Source organism: Myotis daubentonii, chromosome 19, assembly GCF_963259705.1.
Source record: "Myotis daubentonii chromosome 19, mMyoDau2.1, whole genome shotgun sequence".
In the NCBI taxonomy this organism is placed as follows: Eukaryota; Metazoa; Chordata; class Mammalia; order Chiroptera; family Vespertilionidae; genus Myotis; species Myotis daubentonii.
The window spans coordinates 4,330,574-4,353,560 of record NC_081858.1 but is presented as its reverse complement, the minus strand read 5'-3'; the positions used below and the strand labels follow the sequence as shown (position 1 = coordinate 4,353,560).

At 62.3% G+C, this 22,987-nt stretch overlaps 1 protein-coding gene across 15 annotated transcripts in view; it reads right to left on the bottom strand.

The window, feature by feature from the left end:
- Positions 1 to 7,200: 7,200 nt before the first annotated feature.
- The window catches only part of GRAMD1B (GRAM domain containing 1B), a 245,349-nt gene continuing 229,562 nt past the window's right edge, over positions 7,201 to 22,987 (bottom strand). For 12 of the 15 annotated variants that reach the window (XM_059676850.1, XM_059676844.1, XM_059676845.1 and 9 more), the window contains 10 exons: positions 22,617 to 22,806; positions 20,816 to 20,959; positions 19,858 to 19,976; positions 19,481 to 19,623; positions 17,487 to 17,590; positions 16,774 to 16,977; positions 15,065 to 15,155; positions 11,306 to 11,413; positions 10,906 to 11,095; positions 7,201 to 7,390 (listed from right to left, as the gene is read on the bottom strand). In XM_059676850.1, the coding sequence (XP_059532833.1) occupies positions 7,301 to 7,390; positions 10,906 to 11,095; positions 11,306 to 11,413; positions 15,065 to 15,155; positions 16,774 to 16,977; positions 17,487 to 17,590; positions 19,481 to 19,623; positions 19,858 to 19,976; positions 20,816 to 20,959; positions 22,617 to 22,806 (1,383 nt within the window). In that variant the 3' untranslated portion in view covers positions 7,201 to 7,300. The remainder of the gene's footprint in view (positions 7,391 to 10,905; positions 11,096 to 11,305; positions 11,414 to 15,064; positions 15,156 to 16,773; positions 16,978 to 17,486; positions 17,591 to 19,480; positions 19,624 to 19,857; positions 19,977 to 20,815; positions 20,960 to 22,616; positions 22,807 to 22,987) is intronic. The other 3 variants (XM_059676848.1, XM_059676859.1, XM_059676849.1) reach the window with 1 other exon arrangement.

Genomic DNA, 22,987 nt, shown 5'->3' with positions numbered 1-22,987 from the left:
AAGGGGGAGCTGGAACCCCGTTCTCTCCACTGAGCTCACAGCTGCCTCCTCCCCTCTCATCTGCTAACTTCCGCCTCATCTCGGCCTCTCCTGCTGTCCCCTCACCCTCAACCCCACGACGGCTCCTCCTCCACTTAGCTTCCCGCAGATGCCGGACGTGTGGGTGAGGAGTCCACCTCACTTTGCTTTTACCTTCCTAGTCAGTGTGCGTGTCGCTATGTCTCCTGAACTGCAGTTCCCCTCCTCCCTGGCAGACCTGGGCGTGACTGTGAGCCTGCGGGTGCTGTGATCACCAGCCTCCCACGGGTCCCGCCGCCCGTCTCTCCCACGTTCCCACAGGCCCAGGCGGAGTGGGCATCGCTCTGGAGCGTGTGTGCACGCGGCTCCTGCTAAAGGGCTTGGAGATGTTGTCAAGGGCTAATACCACTCCAGGAGCCCAGCCTGGGGCCTTGGTGCTGGCTGTCTCCCATGTCTCCCATGACTGGTCCTCAGCAACGCAGTTCACTCAGGGCTGGGTCTCATTTTCCCTTTCCTGCAGCTGAACAGCCGTGAACTTGACTGCACAACTCACTTGGCCCCTAAGCCCTTTGACCCACTGACCTTGACCTTTACTGTTAGCTCTGTCCTGTGCATCGCGGCCCAGCTCCTGTGTGGAAGGACCTCCCAGTCAGTGCCTGTCCCTACACAGCCCTCATGTCCGGTCTGTTTAAAAGCATCGTTCTTGGCCGGAGCTCCAGTGGTGCAATCGGTTAGCGCGTGGTACTTATGAAACCATCGTTCTTTATCGTCTTTCTATCCCTAAACATTTACACACCCAGATTTCTGATTCTCTGATTTCCTGGTTTCCTTAGATGCCAAACTAGAAACGTTAGTAGGAAAGGAATTTTTCTTTAAAAAATTGTTAAAATTGATTTCAGAGAGGAGGGGAGAGGGAGATAGAAACATCAGTGATGAGAGAGAATCATTGATCGGCTGCCTCCTGCATGCCCCACACTGGGGATCGAGCCTGCTACCCAGGCATGTGCCCTGAATGGGAATTGAACCGTGACCTCCTGGTTCATAGGTCAACGCTCAACCACTGAGCCACGCTGGCTGGGCAGAAAGGAATTTTCAAAGCAGGAATATGCTGGAAATATGTTTAGAGCAGTGAATGGCTAGGAGACATAGCTCCTCCCCCAACCGACTGGACGGGAAAGGAAAACCCAGCCATCTCGCGATCTGTGCGCCCACCTGAGTGAACCAGAGGGCAAGGCTACGCAACCGCTGCTTTGCAGAAACAGCAGCAAGAGCGCGACCCACTTCAGATACGCTATCTCGTTCCCCTTTCTCAAGTTCACACAGAAACGGAGAAGGGACAACACCGAACAAAGCCTCCTTCCCCACCGTTTGTAAATGAAGATCCCCTAGTGCAGCGAGCTCGCCGGGTCACTGCAGGCCTATGGCAACAGCATGCGGTATGCTCACCGCTCCCACCATCCATCCTTTCTTCGCCTCGGCACCCACCGTGTCTAGCACCAATCTAGACCCTCACTGTGCCCCATGGCCTTAGGCCCGAAAAAATTCTCATCCAGGACTTTGCTAACCTCTGAACTCCACTGTGGTAGGGAACGCGTGCTCAGCTCCCCGCTTCCTTGAATTTAGCAGGGCCCAGTGGATAAGCACCTTACGCAAGTCTGTCTTGTAGATGACAGTCAATCCCTGTCACAGGCCAGCGCAGCCTGCGCCAGCAACACTCTCGTCCTCCCGCGCCCCGCACCGCGTGGCGAGCGCTGCACGTGGGGGGTGTGCACGATGGGGAGACTGCAGAACGGGTGCTCGGTCTGTGAAACACCATCGAACACAGTCAGCAAACTCAGTCCTGCAACCGATGGAACTCGACACCCTGTTACCTTCACGTGGCTTTTTCTCGATTTCCCACAGCCAGTGTTGTCCTGACCACCCACGCTTTCCACAGCCTAGTGGCTGTTCTGTAGCGTTTCCCAGTGAACTCCCCTGTTCATGTCAATAAAGTGGCTCTCAACACTGCCTGCCCTGGTTTTACTCTGCGAGTAAGTAGTCCAGATGTATGTGTGACGTATCCATGGGATCTGCATCCCGCCCCAGCCTGCGCCCATTCCTCAACTCACCACCAGGGGCCATATGCCCCGAGAACAGGAAAGGCCGTATCCAGAATTAACTCATGGCGCCGTGGGACCTGGCCTCTCCCTTCCCTTCCTTCCCCACCCAAATGCGAAGGAATCTAGCCACGTGTGTCCTCACCTGCCTGGCGTCAAATAAGCTTCCTGCCAGGTGGCAGAGGGCTGAGTGCGAGGAGGACCCAGTGAGGGAGGGCCGCACTCCCCACGTGTACCTAGCAAGGCAACGGCGCCCAGCCGCCGCCCAGTGCCCATCTTCCTGGGGTGCTGAGGCCCCAAAAGGGAAACGCTTAAGAAATTGTCATCAGGATTCACAGTCCACCACAGTCTCCTGCATCTCAAAGTACTGCTTCACAGGGAGATAAAAAATGTTCTTAGTACGGGACCAGCCACTATACTCAGACACACACACATTTTACATTATCTCTAAACACCTGAGGCTCAGAGTGATGACAGGGGCCCAAGGTGACACAGCTGGCAAGCAGGGATAATGCCATTTGTACTCAGAGGAGCTGAGTGCCCGGTGATCGCCGACAAGTGGAGGCCTAGAGTTCAGATCCTGAGCACCTCTTCCTACCTATTCCCCCTCGTCAGGCGCCTCCCTACCCTGGGAAGCAAGTGCCAGAAGCCGGGTGGATGGCTGTGCCTGTGTGTGTAAGTGTGGTATGTGCGTGTGCGCCTGCACACAGATCTGGGCCTGACCACCTCCGGGAAGACCAATACCACTTGGGACACAGCACGAGTGAAGCAAGCGATACGCACACACGCATTTAGTGTTGGTAGTTCAATACTTTTTAATCCATACAGCACTTCCATGGCTCTAGCTACTTTACAGTAAGTTCGGCTGGGCAGCCTTGTGTGTTTCCAGGTACGAACAGTAAGTTTTCAGACCTTGCGCACAGCGCCAGGCAAAGTACAGTCACAGACCCAAGTACAGGCGGCCAGACGACTCGGCTGCCAGCGCCCTGGCCTTCCCGGACCTGGCCCAGCGCGCTGCTGGCTCCTCCCTCTCCCTCGCCCCACTCCACCCCGTGTCAGCACGGTCCGGGCCACAGCCTCCGCCCATCCCTCCCACCGTGGGGTCTAGGTTGAGTGGGGTCCTGGAAGCTGGGTGGGGTGGGGCGGGGGGAAGCACCATGGGTTTGGGAAGATGACCAGGTCCATGCAGAGCAGTCTGGCCCTAGAGTGTGGGAAGAAAAATGCACGGAGCCACACACCACTGTTGGCAAAAACAGTTGCTTTTACTACGCAATCTCAGCACGTGGCCCCACGCCAGGGCCCACTCCCGACACTGCGCTGTCCTGCCTGGAGCAGTGGCCGCCAGCTGGCTTTTGCAGGGTCTCACTGTGCTCAGGGGCAAGGAGGGCCCAGGGCAGACAGCCATGTTCTCTAGGCCTCCACTTGTCGGCGATCACCTGGCACCAGCTCCTCTCGCCAGCAGCCACGGCTCCCTCCGCCTCCCAGGCCTGCCGAGGCCTCAAGTCACACAGAAAGCAGCGCCCATGCCCCTGACTGTCCCACACAACACCAACCGGGGAGCTGGCGGGCCCTCAGCCACAGCCGGGGCAGCAGTGAGGTAAGGAGGCTGGGCAGAGGTGGGAGGGGAGCTTGCTACATCTGTGCACATGCCTGCTCCCGCAGGAGAGCAGGGGCGGGAGAGATGGCCTCCCAGAGAAACGACCCAAGGCGCATCTTCTGGGAAAAAACAAGAGTAGAGGTTGGGAATGAGGTCAAGATGTCACGTGGTGGATGGCATGCCGGTCCCACAGCCCAGAGGCGGGGGTGGAGGAGCGCGCTGGGGAGAGAGGTGCTCAGGACATGAACTGGCGCCAGGTAGGGGCAGAGTGTTGGGGAGCGGGGAGCGAGACCACAGCCGGCCACCTGGGGGACCAGAGGAGAGAGGTATTTCTTCGGGGGGTTGGGGGGAAGGATGGGCTTTTTGCTGCCCTGCAGAGCCACAGCAGACCTGGTACAGCACAGAAAGGGCCCTTCTGATACCACACGGCCCAGGGACCCTCCCCTTGTCTTTCTGCAAGATCCCAGCCTAGAGGTGCTGCAGCGAACGCTCAGGCCTGGTCTAAGCTTGGGCCGGGCCGGCCCTGGAGAGGACCGCTTCTGGCCGAGCGCTGCCCCAGGTCCCTCGGCCCCTCCTGTCTCCCAGATGCCTAGTGTCAGTGCCCGGGCACCCATGGCTCTTCGCCAAAGCTTCACGCTTCATCCGCCCCAACAGGGTTTGGGATGAGGCGAGAGAGAGAAGTGCAAGAACCAGGAATGTCTTCTCTCCACTGCGTCCTCCAGCGAGGAGGAGGAAGGTGCCAACAAAGGAAGCAACACCACTGAGGCTAACACTGAGCTTGCGGGGAGCCTCTGCGCTCTGCCTCCCCGCACCCCCGCCCCAAGTCTCCCTAATCCTCCCAGCTCAACAGAAAGGAAGCTCAGCTACCCTGGGTTTCCCAGAGCCCACACACTGCCCTGCCGCTCCCCTGAACACCAGGGGGCTCTAGCCCGTAGGGACCCTTCCAAGTCCAAGAACGCCCAGCCTCACCAGCCTCTGATGTCCCTCCCGACAGCGCCAAAGCAGAGCCCCCTCAGCGGCCATCTAGGCCAGCCCTGTCCCGGGGGACACAGAAGCTCAGAGAGGCGGAGCCAGGACTCAGCCTGGCCTCCGGGCTCTCAGCCCAATGGCCTTCAGAGACTCCACGCTGCCCATCTTGCTGGCCCGGGAGGTGGTCCCCTTTCCCAGGGCGGCCGGCGGGGAAGGCGAGGAGCTGTAGACAGGACTGGCTTCTCCAAGGCCGATCTTGTGAGCTCCTCCACGTAAGCTGGAGTGAGGTGCAGACTACGAACGCTGTGAAACCTCTGACGGTGAGCACGGCTCTCAGATGTTTGCGTGTGGATCTAGCAGACAGGCGAAGCTGTCCGGCCAGCACGGCCGGGAGAGAACGTGTGAGGGGATGGTTCCCATGTGCCCTTCAGGCTCCGAGCCGGTGCCAGTGCTACTGCGTTTCTCGCCCAGACCGCCTGCAAGGTGGTGCCTTCTCTTCACCGGTTACTGAGCGAGACTGGGCGGAGCGGTTGGTTTTCTCGTGGTTTAAAATCAGAAAACCGTTAGAACAGAGAGCACCCACGAGAGATGGTGGTGTGCACACTCTGCGTCCCGGGCTCCAATCCCCAGCCTCGGCTCCCTCCGTCACCCGCTCTTCCCTGGGATGGCCTGAGAAGTAGGCACGCACAGCGGCTGTGTAGCCAGGCCCTGCCAGCACCGGCCCAGCCGAGACCCCGCTGTGTCCTACGAAAGGGCCCCAGGAACCCTCGTCATGGCAAGGTTTAAAAACAAACCAAACGTGCGTGGGACAAATTAGAGATTTACCATCTTTGCTTTTAAGTTTCTGGGACTGATTGGCCTCTGGCTACCCCTGTGGACAGTTTGCAGCAGTCGCACTGCTCACAGGTGTCCCGTTCAGTCCTGGGCAAGAACGACCAGTGGCCCCTGGCCTGTGACCCTCCACAGACGCCTGAGGGAGGCGGGTCCCATGCCGCCTTCTCCTGCTCCCCCGGTGGTGACCTGGGCACGCACAGCTCCGTCTTCTCATCCTGCCTGTGCGCGATGACAAGGCTATGGTCTCAGGCTGAAACGCCAACCACCTTTCATTGTCAGGTGAGATGCTCAGGCCATTGCAGGAGAGGGACACGGGCTGCCTTCTGGGCGGACGGGGACAGTCTTCCTTTCCTGGGCCCGGCACACGGGGCGCCTCCACAGCCCCTGGAGAGCCCTCCTTGCCCGGCTGTGGCCCATGCGCTGCGCCCTCCTGGGCTGGCGGGGCCCTTGTTGGATGAAGTAGCAGTTAGTGCATGAGGGGCGACAGGCGTGTCCAGGTGGGTCCCAGTCAGGCACGTGCACGGTCCTGGGAGCCAACCCCAAAAAGGCCCGGAGCACGGACGGTCCTGGCCCGCGGCCTCCTCTCCACTCCCGGTGACAGCAGCCCCCGGGACAGACACCAGGGAAGGAGAATGGGCATGGGGGGCGGCCCCTTGGGCGGAGAGACTCCATCAGGCTTTTCACGCCCAGATGCACGCGTCTCTGCCAAACCCGTTCCCTCCCAGGGCGTCCGTCTTCACGTGCCAGGCGCCTGAGACGCTGTCTCCCTGAGCAAGCCGGGTGTCCACGGGCAGCAGAGGCCACCGGCACGGGTGCTCTCCATCACGCGGCATCTCTGCCGAGGCCTGCAGCCAACATGCCGGGCACTCGCCCCTCACACCCAGAGGCCCGACAACACCCTGACTCTCCTGGACAGAAAGCTGACGGCGCGAAGGGAAGGACCAGAGCCACAGACCTGACGTGCTTGAACCATGAAAACAGACTTAACAAGACCAAACACTCCACCCCGGCCGAGGGCGATGTGCTGTCGGGGCACAGAGAAAAACGAGGGTTTTAGGCACTAAAAAGGGACACTTCGCCCAGACCCAGCCTGGGAGAAGCGCGGGGAGACAGGCAGGGGCGGGGAGGGAGGGCGTTCCCAGCCCTTATTGGGTGCACACCCTGCACAGCGGGAGGCAGTGCGGGTGATGGAGGAGAGCATCCTTCCGAACGCAAGGCCTCCGGAGCCCGCAGCCACGAAATCCACAGGCGCAGCCTGCAGGCTGCCCAGCAGCCCTCTCCACTGACGCGGCCTGCAGTCCCTGGGGGCAGGGGGCTCACAGGGAGAGCTCAGAGGGCGCTGCTGTCTTTGATGCTTCCTCGTTCCCACGGGAACGCCCGCGGAAGCGTGGGGCAGGGAAGAAGAGTCCCTTTAATTTAGGAAACAAATCAAAGGGGGATGAGGGAACGAAGCACCGTGAGCCATGCCCCTGGGACTTCTCTTCGCAGGCATCACTCGGGCTCAACAACACTTCCCTTCTCAGAGCCAAGAACGGCCGGCCAGGGCACGGGGCTGGAGGGCGGAGGACGGGAGGGTCGGTGGTGGTGGAGGTGGTCCCTGCCCCTCGGCCGCCACCGGCCACACAGGAGGCGGGCCAGCTCCTCCCTGGTACGTAGGCGGTGTCTCTTTAAAATCTGTATATAATATATATTTATACTCTGTATATATATATTTATATATATATATCTATTTATAGGTCTATGTACACGTATTGCACAGGCCTCCGGCAGCCCTGCTCCTCCCTGGTCAGTGGTAGCGGCTCCTCTTCTCTTCGCGTTCGGATGTGTAGTCTCGGGACCTGATGCCGTTCTGAAGGTTGATGAGGGAGTCCTTCATCTGCAAGACAGGGACCCCCCGCCGGGTTGTGCGCTCAGTGGGGTGCCACGCAGCGGGGAACCCCCCATGCCCGTCCACAGCGGGGGCCCCGCCATGCCAGGGAGCGACAGGGAGCTGGGCTCCTAAGTCAGGGGCAATTCTCAGGGACAGCCTCAGGCAGACAGGGCGCAGCGATCGGCACGGGGCCGCCGCACACGTCGCCGCATCGCCGCGTCTTCATGACGCGTGGCCTGCGGCACTGAATTTTAAGAACTCGCTCAGAGGTTCAAGTGCTGCCAGGAGCCACTCTGCGGCCACTTCTGTGGCCTCTTACTCCCTCCTTCCACTCGGCGTCCCCCCACCCTGACTGCGACATCCCTGTAGCGTGACGTGCATCCTGCCAGCGCTCCCCCAGCCTGCACTCGCCCTTCTTACCCGTCCGTCTCTCCCATCTGTGTGGGCCCAGAACAAACCCAAACCTCCTCTGGCTCAACCCTCCCTTCCCCAGGTCCCTCTCACCCTCACCGGCCTGGGGCCGCACCCTTCTTCGATGGCTGGGTTTCCTGTGTGCCGGGACCGCAATGTCTCCTATCCTCACCCCCGGTGCCACGCAGAGCACTGAGGCGGCTCCGCGCTGTGTCTGTGGCACTGACTTGACCTTCGCGGGACCCCTAGCCTCCTTCAGGATACAGACACGCTCACTCTGTGAGGCTGTGACAGTCTGAATGGGCGGTTCCAGCGGCAGAGTCTTAAAGCGGCCTTCACACCACATGCTCACGTTCTATCTCAGCAAGCTGCTCTGCCACAGCACCACAGAGTTCACATTTCATGGGCGTGTGGCTCTAGGTTTTGAGAACCTCTGGCTTCTCTGCCTAATTGACCATAGTCTTCTCTGGTTCTTCTGTATCCTCTGCTTAATGGAATTGAGGGCCCGTTACTATCCTGATATTTAAAAACCAAGGGTCCATAACAACCGAAGGCTCCACTGACCAGAGTCAGTCCTGCAGTCAGTGCTGGGTTGCCGTGGTGACCCAGCACTGACTGCCCCTGCTGCAGTTGCCGTGGCGACCCAGCACTGACTGCCGCTGCTGCAGGCATGGCGACCCAGCACTGGCTGCTGAGGGGGCTGCGGACCAGGCCCGGGGAGAGGCCCAAAGAGAGAGGCAGGGTCTGATCCGCAGCCTCCGTGGCAGCTGTTGATCAGCCGTTGCCTCTCTCTTTCTCTCCGGGCTTCGCCAGCAGCCGTGCCTGTTTCTCTCTGGGCCTCTGCGGGTGGGGGTGGAGGGGTGACTGCTGATCAGCTCTGCTTCTCTAATAAGGCCTGGGCCTGGAGATAAGCCTGGAGACGCTGACTGGCAGAGAAACTGACCAATCAGAACCAAATCTGGGTGAAGTGCGAGGAGCCAATGGCTGCCTAGGAGGAGGAGCTTTTGACACTGACTGGCATGGAAACCTACCAGTCAGAGCCTAATCTGGGTGAACTGCGAAGGCAGGACCTAAGGTGGGGGCTGAGAAGGGGGTTTTAAGGGCAACAGCTGTTTGGTGTAAGGCAAAGGGGTTAGGGGCAATCTGCTGTTTTAATAACCAGTTTGGCAGTATAGTGCATATGGCTGGCTATCAGTCCAGATATAGGGGTTATGTATTTTTGTCTGCCAAGAGCATCTCCTCCTGCTGAAAAAGCCCCCAAGCCTCCCCTCCATTTAAGCAATCCTATCCTATATAATCTATCTATACTAATAAAAAGGGTAATATGCAATTAGACCAGGTCGACCAGCCATCTTTTGGATGTCCAACTTCCTTCTGGACAAGGCCATGGTGGTGGGGGCCGAGGCAGAGGCAGTTAGGGGCGATTAGGCCGGCAGGGGAGGGCGGTTGGGGTAAACCAGGGTGGCAGGGGAGGGCAGTTGGGGGCAAGATCAGGCTGGCAGGGGAGGGCAGTTGGGGGTGAGATCAGGCCGGCAGGGGAGGGCAATTAGGGGTGAGACCAGGATGGCAGGGGAGGGCAGTTAGGGGTGATCAGGCAGGCAGGCAAAGAGGTTAGGGGTGATCAGGCAGGCAGGTAGGTGAGCGGTTAGGAGCCAGTGGTCCCAGATTGTGAAAGGGATGTCCAACTGCCAGTTTAGGCCCGATCCCACAGGGGGTCCCCGATTGGAGAGTATGCAGGCTGGGCTGAGGGATCCCCTTCACCCCCGTGCACAAATTTCGTGCACTGGGCCACTAGTTCTCTTATAAGTTACTTTTAAAGGTAATGAAACAAAACACCTATCCCAACACATTCCACCATTTACAGCAGCTGTAAATCTGACTGCTCCATGCTCCAACTAAGGGGACCCATCCTGAAATAGAATTCTAGGGTTGGAAGAGAATGGGGTCACCCCCCCCATGTCTATAATAATAAAAGCATAATATGCAAATCAACCAAATGGCCGACAGCAGAACGACCGTCTGGAGGACCACGCTATGACATGCACTGGCGCAGGCCAGCCAAGGTGGGTGCGATGTGATTGGGTGGGGAGCCTACCGTCACCCCATGATCGCCCCACAGAGGGAGGCCCAGGGTACCTGGCCAGCAGCTCTGCAGCAGGTGGGTGGGGCCTCCCTCTGCAGGGCGATTGACCGCAGGGCTCCCATACTTCGAGAGGGCGCAGGCTGGGCTGAGGGACACCCCCTCTCCCTCCAGTGTGCATGAATTTCATGCACTGGGCCTCTAGTAATTCATAAGTTCCTTACCCATCACCCCTACCACCCCAACAGCCCTTCCAGGTGGAGGAATCTCAGTCCAGAGCAGCCATTCCCTCCCCGAGTAGCTCTAATCATGAGCAGTGTGTTTCTATGACAACTCAAAAGGCCAATGCCCTCCGACTTCCAGCCCCAGGCCAGGCCTCTGGAGCATACAGCAGGCTGCCCTGTTGGCCTCAGCATCTGCGGGCTACCCTGCTCTCATCCGTCTTCCCTGGTCCTGAGAGTATCTTCAACTCCACCAGCCCTTCCTGATGCGACGGGGCTGCTGGACGCCTCCTACACTGTCTGCCCTCTTGTGGTTAGAAAAACTCCCTTCTTAAACGTGGCTCCAAAGACGATCACGAGCCTCTAAACACATACTAACTAGATGCAGCTAACGTTTAGAAGGAAGACAGCAGCTGTACTGGGGAGAGGATGCCTGGAGAAGACAGGGAACAGCCCTCTTCCCAGACGGGCAGGGCAGCCTCGGCGGGTGCCCTGGGAGGCTGTGTCTGTGCGCGTGTCCTGGGAGTGCGTGTTCAAGGAGAGCTGGGCGGACACGTTCGGGGTTATCAGATGGCAACGGGTGGCCAAACACAAAGCCTCCTTTCACCTGACCTACAGCTCTCCTGTTGCCCATCAGAGCTGCTTCCACCAGCTCACTCAGGGAGGCCTTTAACGTGAGAACAAGGATGGCCTCCGAAAGGCCTGGAGGGGAGGGTGCGGCCGGTGGGGGTGACGGCGGAGGCGACCTTCTCAGGACACAGGAAGGAGTCTGTCTCCAGGAGACGAGGGCAAGGAGGAGCGGGCCTCACCTGGTCGAGGAGCATCACCGAGGATTTGATGATCTCTCTCCACTTCTGCAGCTCAGTGTCGTGGTACTTTTGTTGGGACTCTAAGAGCTGGGCCCACTCTGTCTGCGACTGGGGTAACCTGTGGGGCGGAAGAAGGGGTCCCCCAGCAGCTGGAGTTATGCTCAGTGGACTGTCCTGTGCTCCCAGACCCCTAAAGGACAAAGAGTCACATCAGAGCGTTCCGCCCTCCGCTCCTGCCCCGGGGCCCGTGCCCTGAACCAGAGCAGACGCAAACTTTACGGCCAGTTTTCGGAGCGGGCTGGTGGGCCCGTCACAGAGGGCAGGGGGTTCCCACGGGGACCAGAGGCAGGAGCGAGGGCGGGGTCCGGGGCAGGCGAGGGTGGCGGCGAGGGAGGGTTACCTTTCTTGGAGCCGCAGGCCCTGCCAGGCGGTGAGGGTCTGGGTGGTGTGCTCCAGCGTCCAGAGCTTGTAGAAGAGCATCACGTTAAGGAGGACCAGCAGCACCAGGCTAGGACAGACGGGAGAAGCACGGCCTGAGTGGCCGCCTGAGCGAGACTCCCCGGGAGCGGCCCCACCCAGAGGCCGAGTCCCTGGCCAGTGGGTCTCCTGAAACCCTGCGGCCAGTGAGCGAGACCCTGCAGCGAGTGAACAAGTGGCGGGGGGGTGGGGGGGGTTGGGGGAGAGGAGCGAGGAGGGGGGAAGGAATTCTAATCTGGAAAGGTGTGGGGTGAGGGCACGGGCGGGGGGGGGGGATGTGGTCAGATGGAGAGGAAAGAGATGAGAGGGGAAGGAGGCTGTCAGAGCCAGTACCTGGAGCCGATCCTAATGGGAGCGGGGAGGAAAGTGGGGAGCAGGCCGGCTAAGACCTGTGTGGGGAGGAGAGACTGCGCTTACGCAGAGGCAGGGGACCCGCGCGAGGAGCCCTGGGAGCGCACGCCTCTGAGCACCAGCAGGAGGGGTGCAGGGCAACACTGCAGGGCAGCACTGCAAGCAGCCTGGCATTTCCAGGGCGATCAGCGGGGCTAAGATTCCTTCAGCAGCCCCCCTGCGCCCCCCGCCCCACCGGTACCGGCACCGGCAACACCACCACCACCACCACCGAAGGCCACGGCAGGAGGAATTCAGGGGGACTCCTGGCTCTGCCCTGGGCGCCTCCCGATGTTGGCAGAACTGGCCTGAGTGCAGTCTGCCCCCTGCACCTGCCACAGGCCTAAGGGGTCCGGGGAGGGGGAGGCGCCAGGCTGCGGGGAGAGGGGGTGGCAGGACAACCCTGGGGTCGGAGGGCCAGCGGGGAGGGAGTCACCGGGAGATAAACTCCTCCTGGGCCTCAGGGGCTGCCTGGAGGCCCCTCTGTGACAGTTCCCGGGACAAGGGGATGCAGACTCAGGCGAAGAGGGGACCCGATGCGCAGAAGCGCTGCACCCCTGGCTCGCCACTTCACAGGTCAACTCTGATCAAGCCTGCCAGCCCCTCAGAGAGCCGGCTCCTCAAGGGGACGAGGGCACCTACGCTGCGGGTTGCTACGCGGATCAGAGGGCGGCGTGGGGCGTCCTGCACACGGGAGACCCTCTACGAGGCGTCGCCTTCATGGAGGAGGAGGCACAGGCACACGCAGGGAAGGTGGTAGGTGGGAAGACAAAGAGAACAGACGGACGGAGACCACAACGAAAGAAAACCTGTGCTGTGCCTTCGACCTTACAAACTACGTGAGTGGGTGCGTGCGCACATGTGTGTTTGCATGTGTACATGTGTGTGCACGTGCGTGTGTATGTAAGTTGCTGAACTTCTCACCTGTGCATCCCACTGGCACCTGCCAATCCCCGAGGCTACTCAGTGGCGTTCTCAGGCTCCCAGTCCCCACAGGCCCCCAATTCTGACAGAATGTCAGGGGCCGGCCTGCACCACCCACCTTTCCAGTGGGAGCTGCACACCAGCTGGGCAGCTGCTCTGGGTCTTGCTCAGTGGAGGTCGCAGGAGGTCGTGGGAGTGCAGGCTCAGAAGTGCTCTGAGCGGAGAGGAAGGTGGGGCTCGGCTGGCCGGGCGCAGGCCAACTGGCTGTTACAGCCCGTCCGCACGCTGCCCGCAGACCCCCCGGGCTGCCCGAGGAGGCCTGATTGCTGGGAAGCGGCCAAGCCCGAGGGCCGATGCCCGCCACGCGGTGAGCACGGGCGAGCGCCTTCTCTACTTACGCCACGTCCCAGCGTAGCCAGAGGGCGAACACCATCTGACCTGTGGCTGGTTCTCCATCCACAAACCTCACATCGGAGACTTGGTCTCAACAGCACGGGTAGCTTTAAAGCGCTGACGCTCAGTGTCAATCGTGCTGGTTTACAGCTGCCTTTGTGTTTAATGTGGTAAATATCAGGCTTCCTAGGCCCCATTCAGAAGAACGTCACTTCTTGTCACACAGAGTGTGCGGGCTATGGGTTTTACAATAACCTCATTAACTCAAAGACTGTCAGGCACATGGCCCTGCTGCGGCCTGCCCCGGGCCTTCAGGGGTCGACAAGGAGGCCGACCCGGAACCCGCCGGCTCCTGGCCTGCATGGCCGCCGGTCTGTCCTCAGCCCCACCTTCTCACTCTATCCCGGGTGATGTCAGCCACACCCACGGGGGCTGCTGCCTGTCAATAACCCAGCACCTGCCGCCCACTTCCCTCCGGAGCCCAGGTCCCACCAAGCGTCCCTCCCCACCTGCGTCTGGGAACCTCCGGTTCCAGATCCCTGTTAGTGACACACCATCTACAGACAGGAGCATAGGCCCTCCCTTCCCTGTGACCAGCGTCCCCGCCCCTCCTCTCAGGCCGCCAGCACGCCTGCCCCCCCAACCCCGCCCCGCGGTCACTCCTCCTGGCCTCTGGCCCCCAGGCCTCTCCTCTGGCTCAGGCATCAGTGCCACCCGAGGGGAGGGCGAGGGAGGGAGGGGGAGCGAGGCTCTTCCAAATGTGAAGCCCACCCCACTACCCGGGCTTCCTGCCGTTTCCTGAGGGCGGGGCCGGGTCCTCGCTGCTGCCTCTCTTGAGGCCTGGGGGTGGCCCCCCGCCCCTGTGCGATTCACAGGAGCAAGATTGACCTGGACAGCCCAGTGCCTGGAGAAGCGCTGGCGGAGCGAGCAGAGCGGCTGGACAGCGCCCCCAACCCCGCCCGGGGCCCCACGTCCTCACAGCACTGTGGCCAGAAAGGCGGCCAGGACGGGCCGGTCCAGGCGGGAAGAGCTGCCTGCATCGCCGCCCGAGGCTCCTGCTGCAGGTGGTCGGAGGCCTGGCCGTGCGCATCCAACAGCTGTGCTCGCCCACCGCACGGCTCCCTGCTCTCCACTCACGTTCTTCCAGCCCAGCACCCGCCATGCGAACCACGGAGCCCAGTTTTACAGCGTGATGGCAGCGGCTCTAGATTGCTGACAATGAAGTCAGCATGTCCTTTTCCTGGGCTGGTCATGGCGTTGCCCGGCCACTCGCCAGCGTGTGGGCCCGAGGGCACGGCTCTAATTCCCGGCACAGAGCAGACCCCAGAGCGTCTCTCACCACAGTGAGGGCCCCTAATGGGCTCTGCGAGAGGCCCGGCGAGAGCCCAGGCCAGGCTGGGCCGCTGTGAATGTCCTCTCTGCACCACCCACTTGAGGCTGAGTTCCCAGAGGCCGTGGGTGCTGCATGCATCCTGGAGGCCTGGCATAGTAGCTGCTGGATAAGCCACAGGAAACGAAGCAAAGAGGCCAGAAATGACACACAGACACTGATCCGGAGAGGGGAGACGAGAGGACAAAACCCCAGGACAGTAAGGGTGCTCATGCACCTGCCGAGACTGGGGAGGTGGAGGGTGGGGGGAGGCAGCAGCAGGAGTGGGGTGGGGAGAGAGGGGGACTGGGGGGAGAGGAGGCAGTGGGGTTGGGGGAGAGGAGGTAGGGGGGAGAGGCGGCTGTGGGTGGGGAGAGGGGGGCAGGGGGAGCGGTGGCAGTGGGTGGGGAGAGGGGGGCAGGGGGAGAGGTGGCAGTGGGTGGGGGGAGAGGCGGCAGTGGGTGGGGGGAGAGGGGGCAGGGGGAGAGGTGGCAGGGGGAGAGGTGGCAGTGGGATTGGGGGGAGAGGAGGCAGGGGGGAGGGAGGAGAGGGGGGCAGGGGGAGAGGCGGCGGTGGAGAGGGGCCTGGGGAGCCTGGGGTCCTTACACGCAGCTGATGACCAGCAGCAGCTTGGACACGCTCTGCAGGTGGAAAGCGTTGGGGGTGTCCTCAGGGATATGCCGTGTCTGTGTGGAACCTGCGGGGAAAACAGGCGTCACCATCACGCCCACAAGTCCACAGAGGCTGCCGAGACACTGGCCGCGCACAGAACCCCGGGAAGGACAGTGGGTGGGGTCAGGCCAAGTGGATATTCAAGCATAGTAGCTGCTGGATAAGCCACAGGAAAAGAAACCGAATAAAAGAAACTCAGCCGGCCTGCACAGCGAGGACACGCAGCGAGGGCAGAGCGGCCTGCAGCCGTGACGGGCGGGACGGGCGCTGGGCTGGGACAGACGCTGTCGGCTCGCGTCCTCCACACCGGCCACGCCAGTGCGCACCGGCTCAGGGCAGCGCTCGCCAGCTTCCCGCACGGAGGACGCAGCCCGGGCTGGTGGGAGCGGGGAGGCCTCGGCGGCCACTCCGCCCAGCTCCTGCCCCTCCCGTCCCGTCCGCTCTGGGGAACTCCCAGGCGTGTGGGAGCGCCATGTGGAAACCCTGATCGGTGAGGTCCAAGGCCTCTCACAGCTGCAGGTCTCCATGCCTGAGGGAGACGTGAGGCTGGAAGGGCTGACGGAAGAGGGGGACGCATCAAGGGCGTCTGCTACCCAGTAGGGCGGGTCCTTGGTGGGCCCGTGGGGGCCGCGTGGGGGCTGCCTGGACCCCGACCTCGGCTGGGAGGTGGTCACTGTCTGGGGCTGGGCTCTGGCTGCCCCGGCGCATTTCCCGACAACCTGGGAACCGCACACTCGAGTCTGTCGGGTGCACGTGGTGCTCAGGCAGCGTGGGGCACCACCAAAGGCAGCTCTGCCCAGCAAATCACACGGTGGGCCAGCAGGGGCCGAGGAACTGGGAGGGCAATGGCAATAGGAGGGCACAGAGACTTAGTGTTAACGGGCCCATGCAAGTGACACACAGCCTCTATGCAAGCGCGCACATGCACAGGCACACGCACATGCACAGGCACACGCACACGCACAGGCACACGCACACGCACACACACACACATGCAGGCACAGGCACACACAGGCACAGGCGCACACACACACAGGCACAGGCACACACACGCACACGCACACACACAGGCACACAAACACAGGCACACACACGCACACGCACACACACACACATGCAGGCACAGGCACACACAGGCACATGCACACACAGGCACAGGCGCACACGCGCACACAGAGGCACAGCCACAGGCACACACGCGCACAGGCACACACACAAACACACGCACACACACAGGCACACACGCACAGGCACATACACGCGCACAAACGCAGACGCACACACATAGGCGCACACACACGCGCGCACACAGGCACACACACGCACAGGCACAGACACATGCATAGGCACACGCACACACACATAGGCACACACATAGGCAGACACACACAGGCACAGGCGCACACACGCACAGGCACACACACACTGGCACATGCACACACACGCACACACATGGGCACAGGTGCACACACGCACAGGCACACACACATAGGCGCACACACAGAGACACACACAGGCACAGGCACACACGCACTGGCACATACACAGAGACACACGCACACACACACAGGCACACACACATGCACATGCGCACACACATGGGCACAGGCGCACACATGCACAGGCACACGCAGAGCGCCCACCTGCCACATGCTTGGCCCTGCGGCCCACGTCCTCGTCGGTGGGCGTGGTGACGGGGCTCAGCACCTCCTCCAGGTGAGGCCCCCGCAGGTGCGCGTGGGGGCGCTTCCTCCGCCGCACGGCCGGGGCTTTGCTGGCCTTCTCTTTGGGAGACTGTCTGTGTGTCTCAGCCAGGTAGCTGCTCTCCATCTTGGTCAGCTCGCTCTCTGCCAGACAGAGCCGTCAGCGGCTCCCTGCCCGCTGCCCTGCCCCCTGCCTCTCCCCCTCCCCTGCCCTCCTGCCTCCGAAGCCCCCATCTGCCCCCAGCAAGGCCTCCCTCAGGAGCGGGGGGCATGGACAGGGAGGGCCTGCGGGGACCCAGCCCAGCCCAGCCCAACCCCTCTGGGTCTGCCATCCTTGTGTGGCGAGGGCCTCCTGCCACCTGCACGCTCAGGTGCGCCGCTGAGGGCATCGCGCTTCCCTACGGTGCCTCCACAGCGTTTCCCGCCACCACACTCATCCCGGCGACAGACCTCGGGCTCCCTGCAGGGTCACAGGTCCCGGGACACGGCCCAGAGCAGGCGGGCTCTGGGACGGGCACGTGCTCACACCCGGGCCACACCTGTGCGCGCTTCGGGCAGGCTCAGGGCCCGTGACCCTCACTGTCCCGGCCGCTCCCATTCTCCACGTTTCCTCCCCGGAACATGCCAGCCGCCCGGGTCCCCGCGGCGCTCACCCAGGTGGCGGAAGTAGTCCTCCAGGCCGCTCCAGAAGTTCTTCTCGATGAACGTCTTCACCAACCCCCAGGGCTGCTTGCGGTAGCGCAGCTCGGTGGAGACCCTGCGACAAGCCAGACCGAGGTCAGCGAGGCTCCACGCGCATCACCCCCACGGCCACCCTCTGAGGTCGGTGGCGCCAGGGCTGTGGCCTCGCTTTTAGGAGGAACCTCCCTGAGTCTCAGATATTCCCGCCGCCGAAGGCTACCGAGGCTCCAAAGCCGGGTCCAGAGGGATCTCATGCCGCCACTGCCTCCGGGGTGCCCAAGGGTGCCCAGCAGCCCGCCAGCCGTGGCCGCCTCTCCTTCTCCACCGGGCTCTGGGCTTCATCGCTTCTCCCTGGAGGAGCACCAGCCTGGCTGCGGCCGCCCCTCCCGCCTCGTGTCCCCAGGCAGCCGGGGCCTGTGCCTCTCTCCAGCTCATCCTCATCTGCCCAGACTTCCTTCCAGCTTGTGTCCCTGCTCCAGGCTGACTGTCCTGCCCGTCTCCTCCCTCAGGGACGCCAGCCACGCTTGAGCCTGCGGTGAGCTGCTTATGCAGCCATCGCCGCCCGCCCACCACCTGCTCACTGGGCTGGGGGACCCCTCTGGAATGTTCTATCTGGGGAACAAGCTACTGCGGCGAGAAGTGCACAGAAAGAATAGCCATTCAGAAGCTCCTCCAAGGAGGCGGGAGTGGAGAACCCAGACACTGTGGGGAGGTTGTGGGGGAGGAGAGCGAAGGGAGAAGGAGGGAGGTAAAGGGAGGGGAGGAGGTGGGGGAGGAGAGCGAAGGGAGGAGGAGGGAGAGGTGGGAGGGAGGTGGCAGGAGGAGCAGATGCTGAGAGCTGTGCAGACAGCAAAACAAACATCTTGTCAGAAGGCGATGAGCAGGTGCAGCCCTTTGTCGGGTGTGGTGTTCAGATCGTCCTGGTTCCAGGCATCTGAGCTTCTCACTAAGCAGCGATTTTATTCGAACGACACGAGTGAGTTCCCTCCGTGCAACCAAAGCACCGTGGCCCGAGATCAGGTCTGTAACCCTCACTGGTTGGGGGCGGGGGGCGGGGGATGTCTAGCTAGCTAACGGCCACGTGTCTAAACGGAAACCATGACATTGGAATTTCTTCCACATGCGCTGGAATATTTGCAAATTTAAGTTACCACCATCTTCTTTACAAACCCGGAGGCGTCACCAGCAAGTCTGACTTTAACACTGGGCGACCGGCGTTAACATGCGAGGTTTGTGGCTACAGACGCCCGGCGTGTGGGGCAGGTCCGCCGCTGGCGTCTAGAGACGCCTATGGAGTACAGAGGGCCAGGCTCTCCAGGTTACGGCTTCTTCAGATTTCAGGGTCCAAGCTCCTTCCTCCTCGAATGCACACCCCAGTGCCCGGACCGGTCCTGCTCACGGCAGATGCTATCACTCACGCCATCACCCGGCGGCGTGTGCACGCTGAGGGCCTGGGCCCTGAGCCGAAAGCTGGGAACAGGGGCCCCGGGGCCGGCCCTGTGCCGGGCTCGCTGTGCCAGGGCGTGCGTGGCAGGTGGCGCCGCCGGTGGAAGGGGCCGGGACTGGTTCCTAGACCTGGTCTCAGGCTCACGGGGAATCTGACTCTTGGCAAAGCTACTCCACTTACAGCCCTTGTTTTTAGTCTGAAAGGTGAGAAGAAGCCCACCTCCTTCGGTCATTCTAAAGAACGCACCTTCCAGACAGCACTTGAAAACCAGACCACAAGCAGCAGCAGCAGCCACAGACACTGCACTACAGACACGCAGCGCGCAGCGAGCAGGCGCGGTGAGAACAGCCGTCAGGACAGAGGGTCTGAGAGGGACTGGAAAGAAGGCGGAGAAGGGACGGCCAGCAGGCCCATCTCCCACCGCCTCCTCCTCCTTCCTCGGGAGCAAATGCTTGTTCCCCGTGTAAGGACCTCGTGAGCGTCCTTCCAGACCCTTCCGGCAAGCCGCGGCGAGCGCACCTGAGCCGGCTCTTGCTGCGGGCCACGCGCGTGAGTGTGTAGCGGTTGACGGTGTAGAAGTAGTCGTGGTAGGGCACGTCGTGGGTCAGGACCTCGGCGTCCACCACGTAGCACTCGCTCTCCTGGCTCGCCTTGTACATCGTCTGCGGGGAGGAAGCGCGGACATGCGGCCGAGGAGCAACACGGGGAGGGACCCCTGCCCTCGTCGCCCCACCCGACCCCGCGTCTGAACGGAGGACCCGGAGCCGCTGCAAATGGCGGCGTCTAAGCACACGACAGGCTGCGTGTCCAGAAGCACCTGCACCCGGAACTCCTGCACGTCTGGCTGCACCTTCCCCGCAGGACGAGGCCGCCGGCCGCCCCTGCTCCCGCCTCACCTGTGTCTCCCTGACGGTGGCCGTTTTGGGAGCCAGCGGGTTGGTGAGGTTGATGGTGTAAAGGATCAGGCGGCTCTGGTCCCCGTTCTCCTCCTTCTTCCAGGGGTGGAAGACGATATCTGAGGGGCGAGAGCCCTGCAGTGAGGAGGGCGAGAGGTGCCTCCCCAGCAGCTTTCCCTCCAGGGAACTTCTGTTGACCCAGCAAAGCCACTGGCCTCCTAGGGAGCCAAGGGGAGCCCGAGGGCAGAGAGAGGCTGGGGGAGGGGGAGTTCCGCAGAAAGAGGCTCATTGTGGCACCGCAGGCTCTGCCCAGGCTCCGCACACTGACTGTTCCCGGACGGACGGGGCAGGAGGTCCTGGGGCCGCCCACAGGGACGCTGGCAACACTGGCGGGACTGTGAGGAGGGCCTGGGACCCTGGGAACAAGCCCTTCCTCCGTGGCCGCCCCTCCCAGCAGCAGGCTGCGCGAGGCCCAGCTGCTCTTTCAGAGCGGTGCCTCGCTGGGCCAGGACAGGGCGCAGGGAGGAGACAGGAGCAGGGAGGCATAAGGCATGGCCTCGGGACTCCTGGGTTCAAAGCCCAGCTCAGCCCCTCCTTAGCTGCATGGCCTTGGGCGAGGTCGTAACAGCCTGAGTCCCAGTGTCCTCGAGGGCACGTGGGGGTCACCATCCTCCCACACGGGGCAGGCATGAGGATTAGATGGTAACGCACGGTGCCTGGCACACAGCAGGCGCCTAACCAGTGAGTGGCAGCTGCTGCTCTTGACGAGACGGTGCCCTGCACGGCCTGGGCCTCTGCGAGCCCTTGGCCCGGCACCCGGTGGGCGAGCCCACGCTGCAGCCCTGGGGTGGGAGGAGCAGAGCCCTGCGGGAGCGTGGCCTGGGGAGGAGGTGCTCGGAAGAGAGGACAGAGGGTGGTGGTGGGAGGGTGGTGCCAGCCCCCGGCCCGGGAGAAGCACCTGAGAAGCGCCGCTGCTCCATGAAGTCGCGCTGGAAGGGCGAGTCTGTGAACAGGAGGTGGTAGAGCTTGTCCACGCTGAAGTTGAAGATCTCATTCACGTACTGCCGGCCGCTCAGGTCCTCGTAGAAGGCCTGGACCTCCCCTGCAGAGAGGACGACAGTGACTGTGAGGCGGTGCCCGGGGGACACAGAGCGATGTCCGGGGGCTGCTGCGGGCGCGGCCACCGCGGGGCGAGGAGCCGTGGAGTGGGCGCTGCCTCCTCCGTCCCGGGCACGCACACCACTCCTCCGATGCCAGTCCCTGCATTCAGCCCCGACAGAGAGTTCGGGACGGTGCCCTCTGCTTTTACACGTTCACGCTCCCTCATGAAGGCAGCTACCTCAGACTAAGATCTACACACATGGCTACTTCCCGGGCTCGCCGGGACCCGGAGGACCAGCCATCGCGTCTACACGCCGGCGAATGGCACTGCCCGCAGAGGTGAGCTCAAGACGCTGACTCCCTGCAGTCATCGTTTGTGCAAGTTTCTGAGGCGGCTCTGCAGACCATGATGGCTAGGGCTCCTCTCCTTCCATAAGCAGCCCAGTCTCCACGATTCCAACAGCTTTTACATTTATTTACTTATTTATTTTTAAGAGAGGAAGGGAGAGGGAGAGATGGAAACATCAATGATGAGAGAGAATCATTGATCCGCTGCCTCCTGCCCCCTCCCCCCGCCACTGGGGATCGAGCCTGCAATCTGGGCCTGTGCCCCGCCCCCCCGCCCCAGGAATCGAACTGTGACCTCCTGGTCGATAGGCTGACGCTCAGCCACTGAGCCCTGGCAGGCGGGCAGTGACTTCTAAATGTCTGGAGTTTCTGTCTGCGCCAGGAGAATGTGGCTGAGGGTACAGGTGCGCAGCTGAAGCCCCCGTGCTTCCCCCGAGGCCTGGGTGCCCGCAGCCGATGACTGCAGCAGCCCCTGCTGTAGGGTCTCAAGCGCCCCGAGACCCTGAGGGGCCAGGGAGGAGCTCAGGGGCATCCTACAGGGTCCGTGCCCAGGACAGTATGGGAGAGAACGTTGACTTGTCAGTTTGCATGAATGGCACCCCGGTCAGGATGCATTCGCAGGCCCGGCCCCCGGGACGGGGGTGGGGAAACCAAGGAGGCCATGGGGGGGCGGGCGGTGGGGATGGGACCCCGGGAGAGACCACAGCGATGAATGCGCAGTCTCCATCCGCTCACCAGGTCAGCACCGGCCCCTCCTCCATGGAGGCACACACACCACCAACCAAGCCCACGAACACTGCGCCTGGCTCCGCCCCGACCGCAAGCAGCAGAGTGAGGCTAGAGCAGCGGGAGGAAGTGAGGGCTGTTTTCTGAGAACCTTGGAGAAGGGCAGGGTCCGGGTCTCCCATCCCCGCTGCAGGCACTACAGCCAGTTTCTATCACAGCTACTGCCTTCCAGGTGCAGCGCGGGCTGCGCTTCCGGGCCGCAGACACTGCCCGCCCCTGGGAGGGACTGCGCTCAGGACCAGCCAGCACCAAAGGTGGGTGGGTGGGGGGACATAAAGTGAGTGACAGCCTGGGGAGCAGGACAGGGCACTCAGCTGTTGAGCAAAGAAAGACAAAGCGGGAACGATACGTTCCTGCAAGCAAGGCCCTGAAGAGGGGTCCGCGCGGGTAACCAGTGAACCTTAAAACGGCTCTGCTGCCCACCGGCCTTCCGCCCGGAGCCGGCCGACTCGGCCTCCTCCTGGGGCACCTTTCCAGCCCTCAGCACGGAGGAGGGAGGCCCCGCACCCCTCCCCCCGGCCCACCTTCGTCGTGGGTGTCGGAGGAGTCGCTGAGCTCGGTGGGGAGGTCCTCGTTGTCGTTGAAGTCCAGCGAAGGGGAGCTCACCGGCGCCAGGATCTCCATCTTCTCTGCCACGATGCTGTCCACGGCCAGCTCCTTCTCCAGGGGCCCCTCGCCGTCCAGCGCCTCCTCCTCCAGGGGCAGCCCATCAAACTGGGTGGAGACAGAGTCACCCAACGGGGAGCTGGGGCAGGCTCGGCGCCCTCCCGTTCACAGCAGCAGCCGGGCTGGCATCTGCACGTGGAGGCCAGGAACCGGGCAAGTTCTGCCCCCGCTGTCCACCAAACGGCACAGCAAGCCGGAGGGCAGGGGGCTCCTTCTGCCACCGGCCCCC